Genomic DNA, 15,397 nt, shown 5'->3' on the forward strand with positions numbered 1-15,397 from the left:
GGGAAAAAAACAGATTAGAGACAAAAAAAAAAAAAAAAACCCAGAAGAATTGTAGTCAAAATTAGGCTTTACAGTACACAAAAGCTTCTTTTTATGGTTCACATTAACAAGTACTTCCTCAAACAGTTCTGATTTAAAACAGTTTATATATTAAAAACATTATCACATTTAGGGGTGCCTGAGTGGCTCAACTGGTTAAGGGTCTGACTCTTGATTTCAGCTCAGGTCGTGATCTCAGTTTGTGAGTTCAAGCCCCATGTCCAGCTTTGTACTGACAGCGTGGAGCCTACTTGGAATTTTCTCTCCCTCTCTCTCTGCCCCTCCCCTGCTTGTGCATCTCTCTCTTAAAATAAGTAACTTAAAAAAATAAAAACATTGTCATTTAATCTGTACCTCACCTTCTTTGCACCTCTTTCCAAAATACCATCAATATCCTCATCCGTAATCTCACTTTCCTTTGAAGCAAATACATGTGTTGCCCCATGTCTAATCATTTGAAGCATTTCATCTTTCCCAATTTTGTTCAGATTCTGATCCACAAGCCTTCCTGGAAATAAAAAACAAAAACAAACAAAACACATGTTATATAATGTTAAACTATATTTTACTGGAAACTTGGTATTTTAAATGTTAGATGTAATACCATGTATTCTGCCTCAAGCATCAATCATTTCTGTTTATTCATTTCTGATAATTTTCATTTTCACATAAACAATGCCAAATTCGTAGTTGTAAGCTTTGAAATATTCTAAAGTTTATCTATTACATAATGAAGCCTACTGTATACCATCTCAATAAAATATTCTTATATGGGCTGAATAAAAGCAATTTGGGATTTTTGAAAATCAAATTAGTGAGGTTTTTAAGTATCAACAGATGAGATTATAAACACAAGAAATTTCTGATAAGCAGAAAAGCATTAATATTAACTCCCCAATCACCTTTTTCTACCTAGAAAAATAAAAAATAAAAAAATTTAAAAAAAAAAGTGAAGTACTAAAAAACTTTTTACATTGCCAAACTTTATCTAAGGTCTGAAACATACATCAATTTCTGAAAATTTCCTAATTTTAAGAACTGAAACTCTTGAAAGTATTTTTTGATTGTAGAACAAATTCAACATAAGAAAATTAAGATCTTCAGTTGGTAGGAATCTGGCCAATACTGTAACTGTATTAAAAAATGCAGGCATCAAAACAAAACAAGCCAAAATACAAAAAGAATTACTTTCACCCAGAAGGGCCATTCACATACAACATACAAGCGTCAAGTTTTGTATTCCAATCAACTTGTAATAAGTGAATAAAGATCCAAGTTCTCTCAGATCTTAAATGCTTATGTATCATGGCTCTGGATCCCTAACAGAATGCACAAACATCTATGAGTTACAAAGTTAGGATAGACCTACAGAACTTGTTTCTTTGGACTGAAAGCTATCTCACTATCAAAATGTTCTTAGCCTTATTAAAACTACTTCCCTATTGGACAGGAGGGAGCTATTCAGACATAAAGTGTTCTATGGTTTCTTATATTTTTAATTATGTTCCTTACTCCACGAGACAGTAATACAAAAGTATACACCTGAGGCTTGCTGTTTGACTAATTCCTGTAAAGCTATTAGCACAAAATGTGCTCCAAAATTTGACACCCTCCCCCACAATAAACCCAACTAAGTAAAAAACTCAAACAGCTTTTCTGAGCTGACTTGTCAACTAATTTTTAATCTTTTTTAAAAAGTGTTTCAAAGATGAGAATTAAAAACAACACAAGGCAGGTGTTTTTCTAAAAACATGGATGAAGAATGTGAGGGGGGAAAAAAAGAAGTAGCCATTACATTACCCATGAGAAAACTCACTGTTGGGCAGGCCCCAGAGACTTTCATAATTAAACACTTCACTCTAATAGTTAATATAGTTCTTGGTCCTCGATGAGTCACCTCCTAGCTATACGAATGGTAAACTAGTGACTTGCCTCTACTTATGCCAACCTCAAGCTGGCATGAAGACTACAGGAAGTAATGGATGCAATTTAGCACCTTGCTTGGCACAAAGCAAGCACATGATAGTAATTATTAATAAAAACAGTTAATAAGCCATCATTTATTGCCACATCTGCAGAGACATGACTAACACTATGGCTGGCATTAATGGGATATCAAAGAAATGTAACAGTCCCTTACTCACATGAAAATTAAAAGCTGGTTGACAAAACGAAGACAGGTAACATGGAATCATCAGTGAGCAGTATTAACCAGTGTATCTCTGGGCTTTATAGACAGATAAAAAGTACATGCTCATAATGCAAATTTGAGAAGGAAAGAAACCAATGTGATTCCAAGGTTAATGAGGTTTTCCCCCCTATTTTTCCGTGTTACACATCCCATCACCAACCTTACTGTGATATAGCTCCATGAAAATGTAAATGTCTTCCTTAAAAGCTAATCTGGCACAAGAATTTCACTCTCTTCAATCAGCCCAAAATAAAATCCCACTCTTACCCTCTAGTCCTATTTACATTAATGTAATAAACATTACATTGTAACATTACATTACATCACCCACCCTCTCACTAAATTATAAACTCTATGGAAGTAAACACACTTGTTGCTTTCATTCACCACTGTATTCTCAGCAATAAGAACAATGCCTGGCATCTGGTGGCTGTTCAGTAAATAGCTGGCAGACTAGAAAAAAGAATAACATCAGATTCTTTGAGTTTCATTTGTATTTCTTCATTTTACCCCAGGGTAATAAATAGAGTGCTTATTAGTACACGTAAATCATACTCACCACAGCTCTATTTAATGTGTACCACACTAAATGCTGGGTTTTTTATATGCATTATCCCCTTTAATCCTTAATAGTCCTAAGCAGTATTGCCATTATCCCCATCTAACAGATGAGAAAATAGGCTCAGATGGTATAAAAAAACTGCTAACTGACAAAGTCAACATGCAAACTTCAACCTTCCTGAGCCCAAACCAATCTTAATAAAACTAAAGCTCACTTTTCTCTGGAATATACATACTGTCCAGGCTGCTAGCTTGATTCCATAGGTGCTCAATAACAAGAACCTCCTAAAAAATCTAGGAAGCAAATGTGTCAATCCAACTTGGTAAATTTTTCAAAGTTCTAAGGCTCACCTTGTTGAATGACTATTGAATCCAGTCTGAGTTTCATCTCAGCACGTTCCACTATTCTTTCTTCCACAGTATTATCAGTTATAAAGCGGAACACTCGGACTGTCTTGGTTTGTCCAATTCTATGTGCCCGGTCCTAGGTAAATTACTATGTTACTTTGAATACAGTTAAAAATTCACATAAATAACATCTGATTATGCACACTGGCAAATAAAATATTCTCAAGAATGAAACCGTTTTTAAGGTAACAAAACTACTCTAAAAATAGATTTCTATTAGATTAATATTTTTTAGATTCTCAAAGATTCTCCATTTCAATAAGATTAATTGGTTATCTCACAAGGGAAACTTTTAAGAGGTATGGAATACATCAGATGCTAAATCTGTGAGAAACTACCTGGTTACTTTTACTAGGTTATACTGACATAAAATTCACGTCTCTAGCTAAAACAAAAAAAAATTATAATTTTTAGGTTGGATAATAAAAATCTTTCCTAAATCTATTTTTATGTTTACATTCAAATTGCCTTTCCACCTAAATCATATATAAATTTTCATTGCTTAATTAGGAAAAGAAGTAACATGAATAAAAGAACTCCACAACAATATAACCCAATTAACTACATATAAGTAGTCAAATTAATTTAAATTCCATTTCTGTTTAACTCCTGTTAAGTTCAACAAACACATTTTTATAAAACATCCCTTATTTCTAATTGATCAACATTCCCCATCTACCCTATAAATAGTATAGGATAAAAGCAACCAACATGAGTTATGGTCAACAACATTATGGGTCATTAATGGTACCAAACTTAAGAATTCGTAAGTTTTCGTATTTATCTACAAATCACAAATTTTCTCAACCTAAAAATGATCTTCCTGATCTAGCCAAAGTACTCCCACACTCCCAAACGGGGAGGTTTGTAGCTCACCAAACCTGTTTCCCTTTCCCCCAAGGCACAACTATACTATCATTTATCAATTCTCTTGCAACCCAGTTATGCTATGTGATTGAGTGCTGGCCAATGAATGTGGGAACACTTTCAGGTCTGACTCAGAAAAAACTTCCTAGGCAATCCTCAGCTCTCTGTCATACCCCTTCTGTCATCAGTATAGACAGGATATAGCTGGACTCCAAGGTCCTAAGATATGGCAAAGCTATAAAGACAGAAATATCCTGCTTTAGATGAAAGATCTATAAAATACCCTCACTGAATTATTAAGTCAGAGAAAAATAAAATGCTACTGGGTTTAAATCACTGACAGTTGTAGACTATTATCTTGCGCCAATGAAAATGTTAAGCATGGAACATCTCTTACCATAGCCTGGAGATCTACTTGGGGATTCCAATCTGAATCATACAAAATTACTACATCAGCAGTAGCAAGATTAATGCCAAGACCACCAGCACGTGTACTTAACATGAAAACAAACTTTGTGCTGTTTGGTTCATTGTATGCATTGATGGACTCCTATAGATATAAAATAAAACAAATGTCAGGAAATTGTTTTATCTGATTATTTTTTACCTTCCCTCCTTGGGTTTTACTTACTTGTCTCTCATCATGGGGTGTCTGCCCATCCAATCTACAGTACTCATAATTTCTCCACATGCAATAATCTTCCAAAATATCCAATACCCTTGTCATCTGACTGAAGATTAGTACTCGTGAACCTGTTAGCAAACAGAATATCCTATTTTCAGAAGCTTCAAAAGTAAAAAAAATTATTTAAAAATTTAAGGCTAACCAAAACTAAGACTAACCAATTACCCCCCCTTAATTCCAAGTTACCTAGTTGGTCATAAGAAGAAAACTACACATTATTTATTTACCCAAGTCAGTCATTTCCACATTTTTCCCATTGTGGCACAAATGAAAAAGGGGAAAATCTGTACAACACACTAAAGTAAACAGAAAAGGGTTATCTGTTCTGGCATGGGAGGTCTTGCCATCCCAAGGCTGAGAGAACCATTCTTTTTATTCCACATACATTTAAAAATAACTTTCCATCACCACCACTGTAATTCTCCCACATGATGGCCCCAAACATCCCCTAACACATTCAAAACCATCTCCTTGTGGTTCTAAAGACCCAAATCCAGATCAAAAGACTAGAATATAAATGTGGCCTCACATCTACATCTACCATTGGTCATCCTTCACTTATGCCATGATTCAAGTTATCCAACTGCCTTCCATTTTTTCAGCCAGCTGCACAATGCCTTCAGTGGAATGTATGAAGATCAAGGGATCATTATAAAAAATGATTATAAAATTATCTTGTTTTGGAAGCTGACGCCAATAATCTGCTGTTGTCTCACCTTCTTACACCTGAAATACTAAGGATGTTCAGTAGGCCCCCATTTTTCTTACAGGGTTTAATACAGCTTGCATTAATATCTGAGTATTCCTACCAAGTTCTTGCTATTTCTCTCCACCAATTCAATCCTTTAATTACTACTTAGCTTTCAAAGAAAGCATTTTTAGAAAATACATTTCCACAAAAAGGTATAAAAGCAGTAAGAAAAAGGCAAACCAATTCACTGACAACTCTTAGAAGGTTTTTGATAGTCAATATCCTAAAGGAGACTGGTATAAAAATCATTCTTATCAAAACACACCGAGAAACACAAATTGAAAAACTTGAAATTTCTATTATTTCACATTACAGAATAATTTGTGTATGAAATGCTTTGATGTCTAGGGCTTTCTTCAAAATAATCTAGGAGAAAAGCAGATATGTATAAACAAGTTTTGCCATAAGTTTGTAATTGTTGCAGCTGGCATCATACTAAATTTGTTCTATAGTCATGTATTTTAAACACATCTCTACACATATACTACAGACATACTCATTTTCATATAAAAAGTCATGTTATAAACAAAACTGCTTTGGGTCCATGCACATATTTAATAATTTATAATTTATTGTTTAACTTGTTTAAATTTAAATAATTTATTATTTAATTATGCAAATACCCATATAAATAATTGAACAATACCATGAACACAACACTGTCTACCAAAGTATCTGGGACCTGTGTAAGGTGGAAAGCGTATTCGTGGCATTTTATAACAAAAAGCTGATATATGCAGGAAAGCATCCATAAAATGAGAACTCTCTCCCAAAGTCCAGGAATATAACTGCCCTAATTAACTACTGATCACTAAGAAGATTTATAAGCCTAAAATTAGGGGGTAGAAGTGAAGCTCAGATAATGGATAGAAATTTGTAAATGTCCCACACTTCAACTTTGCAAGTATCAGATTAGTAATTTCAAATTGTAGTGGTCCCTCATTTTACATTAGAAATTTTAAAACAGTTTTCATCACTTCTCAATTTGATACTAAGAACATAGATACCTTGTTCTTTTAATTTAGGGAGCAGCTTGTCTAACACCACCATTTTGCCACTGTTGGTAACTAGATGCATATCTGTTGTATAAGGTGGACCAGGTTCAGCTCCATCAAAGAGATATGGATGATTACAGCATTTCCTCAACTGCATCAGAATGTTCAATAACCTCATTTTGTCCATCTTCCCTGCAGAGTTTAGTATATCTATATCCTTCATTAATATCCGAGTATACCTATTGAGAAGAAAAACATTTTAAAAGGGCTCAAGTTTTCCCTGACCAGTCCCTGTTACTTTAGATACTCAATTCCCTCCCCCACCTCAACCCAAAAATATCTGTAAAGAACCAATCAACTTCTAAGATGTGGTTAGGAGTTTACCATCTATTATAACATCTTTCTTTTTTCTTGTTTTTCTTTATTGCCCCCACTGTTCCAATGTTCACTTAGGCTTTGGGCCTTGAGGTCCAAAACAGTGTGTCTCCTTGGGATGAATTAAAAGAAAGCAGTATGACACAACATTAACTAATCAAAACTAACACTTAAGCTTTAAATGTAATTTTAATTCGTAGTCTTTTCCTAATGGAAGAGTACCACTATTCAATGTAGCTAGTGTAGAATTTGGGTAAGAATGTGAGGATCTGGGGAGGTGGAAAGAATCATGTTAGGGTAAGGCATGATGATGAGAAAAAAATGAATACAATGTGATTTAAATATAAACAGAAGTACATGGGGGGGAGAAGGAGATATGAGGGCAGTAAAGCTATAGCCATATATGGATTGTAAAAAGCCTTGAATGCGTATCAAGAACTTAAACATCCTGCAGGTAAGAGTAATCTGTCTAAATACCAAAGTTTCAAGACCTTGAATCCTCTGAACAAAATAATTTCAATAACCTAAAGCCATCTATGCTTAACAATTCCAATTACGAGGCAGAAAATATTCATGATAGACCTTTCCATCACATTTCTGACTGATACAAAGTTCACCAAAGTTTTTAACTTAAAAAAAGACTTCTCTTCCCTTAACATGGACTCAATGTTGTAGTTATTTTAGAGCCACAAAAGACAAAGCCTAATAGCTTTGAACCTTATAAAAGCCTTCCAAAAGTTTTGAGGACATTTAGGATGGACTACCTTCCACAGTAGTTACCTCTTTCCCAGATAATGTGCCCATTTCTTACATTCTATCTTTTCTGTCCTTTTATCAACAACTCCAGCCCTTTGCAAATACTTATCAAGTACAGAATTAAATACACTTGAAATATACTGTAACCAGTAAAGAAAAGGGCGCTGTTTATTTCCCTCCTTTGAACACTATACTTATGTTAATATATGCTAAGATAATAATGTCTTTTTTTTTTTTTTACAGCCACTTCACTTTGTAGATTCATGGTGACCTATCTATAAAAAAAATTTTTTTTAATATTAAGTTAGTGGTTTATAGCCTTTTGGATTTCATACACACATAAAACCTAAGAAAAGAGAAAACTTACAAGGTTTTCAACATTTTTATTACGCCCTAGAGAGATGTTTAAAAATAGCTACCATGTATTACCACCATAAATTCACAAAAGGCCAATTTATCCTGCCTAAAATAACACATCAACTCAGAATGGAGTCTTATAAATTAAACATATGTAGCTTTACAAATTAAAAGAAAGCACCTGAATTTTCTATCTCTACAATCTCCAACTTCATCAGAGATTAGCACTAATCCACAATCCAGTATTTGTGAACCACCAAGTTAACTGTATGTCTACATCTGTGCCATCAGTTTCTTTTTAAAAAATCCAAGTAGAAGAGTTTATATATATACCCCTGTTTAGTTAAATGCGAAGTTTAATCCTTGGATTCATGAACCTCCCACTCTGATTCTGTCAGCTACTAGTTTCAACTCTTTGTATTATAAGTTTGATTAGCAAGTCCTAAGTCATATGACCAGAAAACTCTTCGGTCTGAGTTCAGAGAGCAAACAGGAATTCCTTGAAGACACAATTAGGAAAACAAGGTACAAACAAAAGTTAGTGAAGAATCAATAGTGATTTCAAAATGTCTAAGAACACATACCATTCCCTTTGCATTTTGCTGAGACCCACATAGATTTTTACTTCCTTCTTTGGAGGCAAACTCTTTTCAACATCAGCTTTAATTCGACGAAGGAGGAATGGACGCAAAACCTTTCATATCAAAAAGAAATGGAGATGACCTTATTTATAAGTATTATTTCAGGATCTCAAGATTGTTTATTACATGGAAATTTATCTATTTTTTAGGACTTCTCCCTTCTAAATACGTAATTTCTTATTACCAAATTCCTCAAGGGTAATACAAGATCATTACTTATTCAACACATACAATGAATATATACTTGCCAAATTGTCACAAAATACTGAAAACATTTAAGTATTGATGCTTTCAATAGTCATTGACTTTCAGGTTTAAAACCAGTCATAGTACTCCCTTATCTGTGTATTAACCACAGTCTGGAAGCAGATGATCCTCCTCCTAACATATCACAAGGTCAGTAGTAGCCTAACCCTACAGCACAATGCCTAATGTCCTTCATTTCACTTCATCTCATCATGTAGGCATTTTTATCATCTTATCACAACAGTACAGTAAGGTATTTTGAGAGACCATATTTATACAACTTATGTTACAGAATATTTACGATTATCCTATTTTATAATTACTGCTGTTAATCTCTTACCTTCACTAATTTATGAATTGAACTATCACAGGTATGTATGTATAAAAAAAACCCGTACGTATGGGGTTTGGTACTATCTGTGGTTTCAGGCATCCACTGGGAATCTTGGAACATATCACCTGCAGACAAGAGGTGGTGGGGAAGGAGGGGGAGGGACGGGACGGGACAGGACTACTGTACTTGCAGGTAGTTTGTTCAACAGTACTTAAAGCTACGCTCACATTTAAATGTTTTTATGGTTACAGTTTTTAAGTTTACCACCCTTTTGGTGGGTGGGCAGATGGGTGAAATAGATGATGGGGATTAAGAAGTGCACTTATGATAAGCACTGGTGATGTACTGAATTGTTGGATCGCTATACTGTACACCTAAAACTAATATAACACTGTATGGTACACTATACTATACCCTTAAAATAAAAACTTAGTAAAAAAATTTTACTACCCTATTTTTTACAGAAGTAGACCATACATAAAGTACACAAATCATGACTATACAATTGAATAAATTTTAATCAAGTAAACACACCCATGTAACCAACTACCACCTAGATAAAAATAGAATACTGCAGAAATCCCTCTTACAACCATCCCAGTCACTATTCTTTTTTGTCCCCAAGGGTAAACAATATTCTTATTATTTTAACATCCTAGATTAGTTTTGCCTGTTATTTTTAACTTTACCCACATATATACAATATATCTGTATTTTTATACATTTTATCTCATTTCTTTTATTCAGCATGTTTGTAAACCTACCCATGTTATATTGTATGTAGTTCATTTTCATGAAATTTAAAACATCTACAAAACTAAAGATTTTTTATTTTTATCTTCCTATGTTCTATTTATACTAGCCTATAAAAATATGTAACAAATTAAAAACTGGTGAGAATCAGCAACACTTCTCTAATATCATCATGTAAGGAAGCTAGTATAGTCTTAGCTGACAGCCAGCACCAACTGCCAGACATGTTAGTGAAGACCTTCAGCCCCACTGGCCCTTTTCTAGAATTGTCCAGGTAAACGCAGCTGGACAAATCCAGGTAAAACCAGCAAAGAAACCACTCAGCCAACCCATAAATTCTGGAGTTACTAAAATATGTACTATTAAGGGTTTTTTTTTTTTTTGGGGGGGGGGGGGAGGATGTTAGGAGTATTTTGCAATAATAGGTAACTAATACATCAAGTAAGAAAAATCTCATTTCTAAGTATACCTATGCTGACTCTGAATATCCTCTTTCATCATGAGACCACAGGAACTACAGTGGGAACTTCAAGACAGAGTACAGAAAGGTAGCTACCAGGCCCCAACTTGATAAGCATCTTCATACTACTCTGAACAAAATAGAGATGCCAAAAGTGGATGGTTCTGTTATGTGGATTGTTTTAGTTTGCTTTATGTACATGTACCTATTTATTAAAGCAAAATCTACATATATACCCCACACTCCTAGTAAGTAAATCTAAATTGGGTGCTTACATGCTTAAATGCCACCTAAATTGAAACAAAGAGATCTAGGAGATTATCACCTTCAAATACTTAATATAATTAAATTTCAGTACACGAGAATTTTAAAACACATAATTAATTTATATAGAAACAAGTATTTGAACATTCATAAACTTAATTATTCCTCTGTTCAAATATCCACTATGAATGAGGCACTGTGCTGGAGATACAAATGTAAGACATGTTTCCTGACTTTGTTTACAATGCACAGCAGGAAAAACATTTGTAGATTAAACATTTCAAAACTCTATGCAAAGTCCTATTCTAGTTAGAATGCCATGATTATTAAAGATGGGATACAAAGAAATTTCTAGGCTGGCCTTGTCCTGGGTATTCAGTGGAAAAGGCGACATTACCACTGAGTGCTGGACTAGGTAGGGAAAGAGGGAGAGAGTAGGAAAGGGACACTAGATGTAGCAGAAAGGATAGGCAAAGACAAAGAAACTGCCATTAGCACAATGTTTACAGAAAATTGACAGTGGGGTCAGGAATTTTAACAAATTAAATTGATGTGAAAAGTGTAACAGAAGTTAGAGAATGTCAGAAAAGTTAAATCATGGGTGTTGGGGAGGAGAGCTGCCCACACCCCGCCAGCGGGCACCTACAATGCCCAGCAACACGTTTGGTTGTCACAAATAGGGACATGCTATTGGCATATAGTGGGTGGAAGTGTCAAAACTGCTGTTAAACAGGAAGACCACCTAAAACAATCTAGACCAAAATGTCAATATGAGTTGAGAACCCATGAGTTAGGTCATGAAAGGCCTTGTATGCCATGTTTACAAGGTCTGGCTTTATTCTGCTCGACACGCTATCTTAATCTGGGTTCTATTTGAGAAATTACCTACCAACTTTCACTTGTGAACCTTCATGAAGAAGGAACAAAGCTACATATCAAAACAAAAAATTACCAACTCTGCTCACAATGCACTATTAGCAGTTGCTTATACAGTCAATGGATTTAAAAACAAAAGACTGACCCCCTTTACCTTTGAGAACCACGTCTTAAATTCAGATTACTTTTGCATTTATTAAATTAGGATTTCATCCTAGGTTCTAACATTAAAAGCACCATACCTCACCCTGCTCCCCCTTACTGTAAGATCAAATGGTTAAGTGATAGGATTCAAATAGATCTGATTCTGCAGTGCACCTGGGCGGCTCACCTGGTTAAGCAACCAACTCTTGATTTCAGCTCAGGTCATGATCTCACGATTTGTGAGATTGAGCCCGCACTGGGCTCTGTGCTGTGGGTGCAGAGCCTGCTTGAGATTCTTTCTCTCTCCCTCTCTCTCTGCCCTAGCCCCACTGGGTGTCTCTTTCTCTCTCAAAAATAAAGAAATAAACTTAAAAAAAAATAAAAATAAAAACAAATAAATCTGATTCTGGTCACTATGTTTTGTTTGTTAACAGAAAAATAATCCACTAATTTAAACCTCTCTACTCATGTTTCCCATTAGAAATATGCTTTATTTAACCTTGTTCCAAAATACTTACCATATGAAGCCTCTCAACTAGCTTTTGATCCCCAAGGCAATTGTTTGTATCAAACCATGAATCAAAGTCCTAGATTAACAAACCAAAAATATATTAAGATCAGAAATATTAACTACCAGTATTAACTACAAATAAACTATTTATGCTAGAGATAACAATGATTTCTAGAATTAGTTGAGTATTTGAGTTGTAGATTGCAAAAAATCATTTGGTTCAATCCCATACATTTCACGTGTCACTGTTAGCAATTAATTTTAGAACTACTTTGAGAATCAGATTACTTCCTAAACAATTTTCTCAAAAACAAAGATGACAAGTTTCACAATGAAAAAAACAATAGTTGGAAGAGAAATTCTGTAGAATTAGAGAATTAATATTCTTGAAAAATATCTTTCTTTAGAAAAGCTTAAAAATTAAAATCACTTTAGTTTGTTCTCTAAGGCTACTCAGACTACTCAAACACAAAGTTTGCAGATATTTGTGCTCTGTTAGTAAGCATAATCTTAGAATTAACGGTGTTAACTACAAGAAAACTTTAACTTATTGCTAAACAAAGTATCAATGCACTAAGAAAAAGAAATGATCTCAAACAAAAGCGTCTAAATACATAAAAGCAGAACTAAAGTATTTTTCTGAGTTAAATGTCTTCCAAGAACACAAATTTCTCTATTCTTTTAAAATGATCCTTAACACAACAATCCAAAATTACCCCTTTTGGAACTTAATTGAGTTCTTCAAAGCCACACACACACACACACACACACACACACACGCACGCACGCACACACTAGCGCGCACGCTCTCTGTATCTCTGTATCTCTGCTCTGTATCTCTTGCTCTCTCCAGCCATGGAAACAAAGTTAAAAAATGAACAAATGAACTCTGGTTCAGCAAAACAATGAAATTACAAACTATAGGTATAGACTTTCAATATACATATTATATTCTTAGGTACAGCCAACAGTTTGAGTACCTAACCATTTTTATGAGTTCAAATAATCTATTAAAAGGTAACGTTAAGGTTTAATGTTTGTCAGACCATAAAAAAAGATGGCTAGACAGGTTTTACCGAATTTGAAGACAATCTTGGGAAGAGTACATTTATGGGACTTAAAACACAAGCAATGTGAAGCTCACAAATTCAACTGGGGTATAACCTGAGCAGTACTTAAGAACACAGGCAGTCCACCGACAGCCGCTGAAATTCAGGCCGTGACTACCTGTTTGGTATATGAATCTATGATATTCCAGAGGGGGAAAACAAAGGTTTGTAAAATGATATTTGTCTGGGTGGCTCAGTTGGTTGAGCATGAGACTTCGGCTCAAGTCATGATGTCACTGTTTGTGTGTTTGAGCCCCACGTAGGGCTCTGTGCTGACAGTTGGGAGCCTGGAGTCTGTTCCAGATTCTGTGTCTCCCTCTCTCCCTCTGCCCTTCCCCAGCTCGTGTTCTCTTTCTCTCCCTCCCTCCCTCAAAAATAAATAAACTTTAAAAAAAGAAGTTAAAAAAAAAAAAAAAAAAGAAACCCAAAGACACAAACAAGTAACTCTCAGGAGGCATAGAAAAAATTTGGTAGGTTATACCAGGCCATATAAAAGATGAAAAATTAACAATTATCTCAAGCAGGGCTGAAAGGTCAATTTTATTATAAAAATGTATAGCACTAAACAAAAACACTAACATTCCAACCAAACGGTAAGACATACTTACGTCTGCTGAATTAAAGACATCTGGCAACAAAAAATTAAGAAGTGACCAGAGCTCGTGCAAGTTGTTTTGAAGAGGTGTTCCAGTTAATAATAGTCGATTTGTAGTCTTGAATTCCCTCACTATTTCTGACAACTAAAAGAACCAAATTCATCATTAGAAGATTCTACATATTGATCAAATTCTAAATGAAGGTACAAATGATTTTCATTTCCAAATACTAAATTACCTTGGATTTTTCATTTTTGATCCTGTGAGCTTCATCTATAACTAAGTATCTCCAATTAAATTTTTTGAAAACAGACTTCTCTTTTATAAGCATTTCATAAGATGTTACACATACATCCCATTCTCCTGGTAATAAAACATCTCTGACAAAAGCAGCCTGTGCAGCAAGAGAAAAAAATTACATCAGGCAGAAATAAACTATACATTAAATTTATTGATGACAAGTAATCTAATACATAAAAGAGGGTAGAAATATTAAAAAGAGATAGTTACCTATAGTATGCAAACATCCAGAAATGGCTCAAACTAACTTCATTAATCATTTTCACTAATCATTTTTAAGTGTCAGAGCCATTTAGTAAAATAATTGACAAATTGATCAGTGCAAAATTCAATAAACTAAGTAACTCTTAAATGTCTTTTTTCATTTCCAACAGGTGCTAAAATTCTTAGGAGAGACAGGTTTAGGCAAAGGAGTGTACAGTTTGTGCCATAAAGTGAAGACTCAAGGATGGTTTGCAGTAACCATTTTCACTCCTTTCATATTTACAATCTATTAAGGCTTTGCTATTGTAAGTCTTATTTTACAAGAAAGTAAAGCAAGAAGTGGTTTAAATTGGGCTCCAAAACATAAAAAGCAATTTGGTAACTTAAAATACCCAAAATATCTATACAAGGAGAAAAAGAAATCTAGAATCATCACTGATTGCTAAATGAAGAGGAAACAAAATTAAGTATATTTACTTTTAACATAGTACACTTTAAAATCTGAACTTTATATTCTCAAAAGTATCATTATTCCCTTCCAAAAAATTTCAACTAACCAACATTTTAACTTATTTCAATAAATACCACACCAGCTAATCAAAATACTGTGATTGGCTCAATCCATCTTTAAAAAATACCGTGACTATTAATTACCATTATGCATATCAATCTAAACAAAATCTGGCTCCTCAAATTTCCAACCACTTCTCAAACTTAAAACTTCTTTAAACAAGGATTTTGCTTCTAGAATGAGAACATGCCCTTTGATTTTATACAACCAATCTCAAAATAAAAGAAACTATATTCATATGGCATCATACAGTCTACAACTCCTTTTCCCCAGTAGGATTCTTGACCACCAAGATAATATGACATCTGTAAATTATGAATATTTGTGAAGACCCAAGTTTACTATTGGACTCCTTCTCTTTTATCCTCTTCTAGTTACCCCCCTCCCCTAAACCTAAACTCAA

At 34.3% G+C, this 15,397-nt stretch overlaps 1 protein-coding gene across 2 annotated transcripts in view; it reads right to left on the reverse strand.

Annotated features, from left to right (window-relative positions):
- Positions 1-15,397, reverse strand: part of SMARCA5 (SWI/SNF related, matrix associated, actin dependent regulator of chromatin, subfamily a, member 5) — a 38,287-nt gene that overhangs the window by 8,966 nt on the left and 13,924 nt on the right. For both annotated transcript variants that reach the window (XM_015541904.2, XM_015541905.2), the window contains 9 exons: positions 14,158-14,313; positions 13,932-14,063; positions 12,222-12,290; positions 8,570-8,679; positions 6,510-6,736; positions 4,698-4,819; positions 4,464-4,616; positions 3,143-3,275; positions 399-547 (listed from right to left, as the gene is read on the reverse strand). In XM_015541904.2, coding sequence (XP_015397390.2) covers positions 399-547; positions 3,143-3,275; positions 4,464-4,616; positions 4,698-4,819; positions 6,510-6,736; positions 8,570-8,679; positions 12,222-12,290; positions 13,932-14,063; positions 14,158-14,313 — 1,251 coding nt within the window. The remainder of the gene's footprint in view (positions 1-398; positions 548-3,142; positions 3,276-4,463; positions 4,617-4,697; positions 4,820-6,509; positions 6,737-8,569; positions 8,680-12,221; positions 12,291-13,931; positions 14,064-14,157; positions 14,314-15,397) is intronic.

Source organism: Panthera tigris, chromosome B1 (genome assembly GCF_018350195.1).
Source record: "Panthera tigris isolate Pti1 chromosome B1, P.tigris_Pti1_mat1.1, whole genome shotgun sequence".
Taxonomy (NCBI): Eukaryota; Metazoa; Chordata; class Mammalia; order Carnivora; family Felidae; genus Panthera; species Panthera tigris.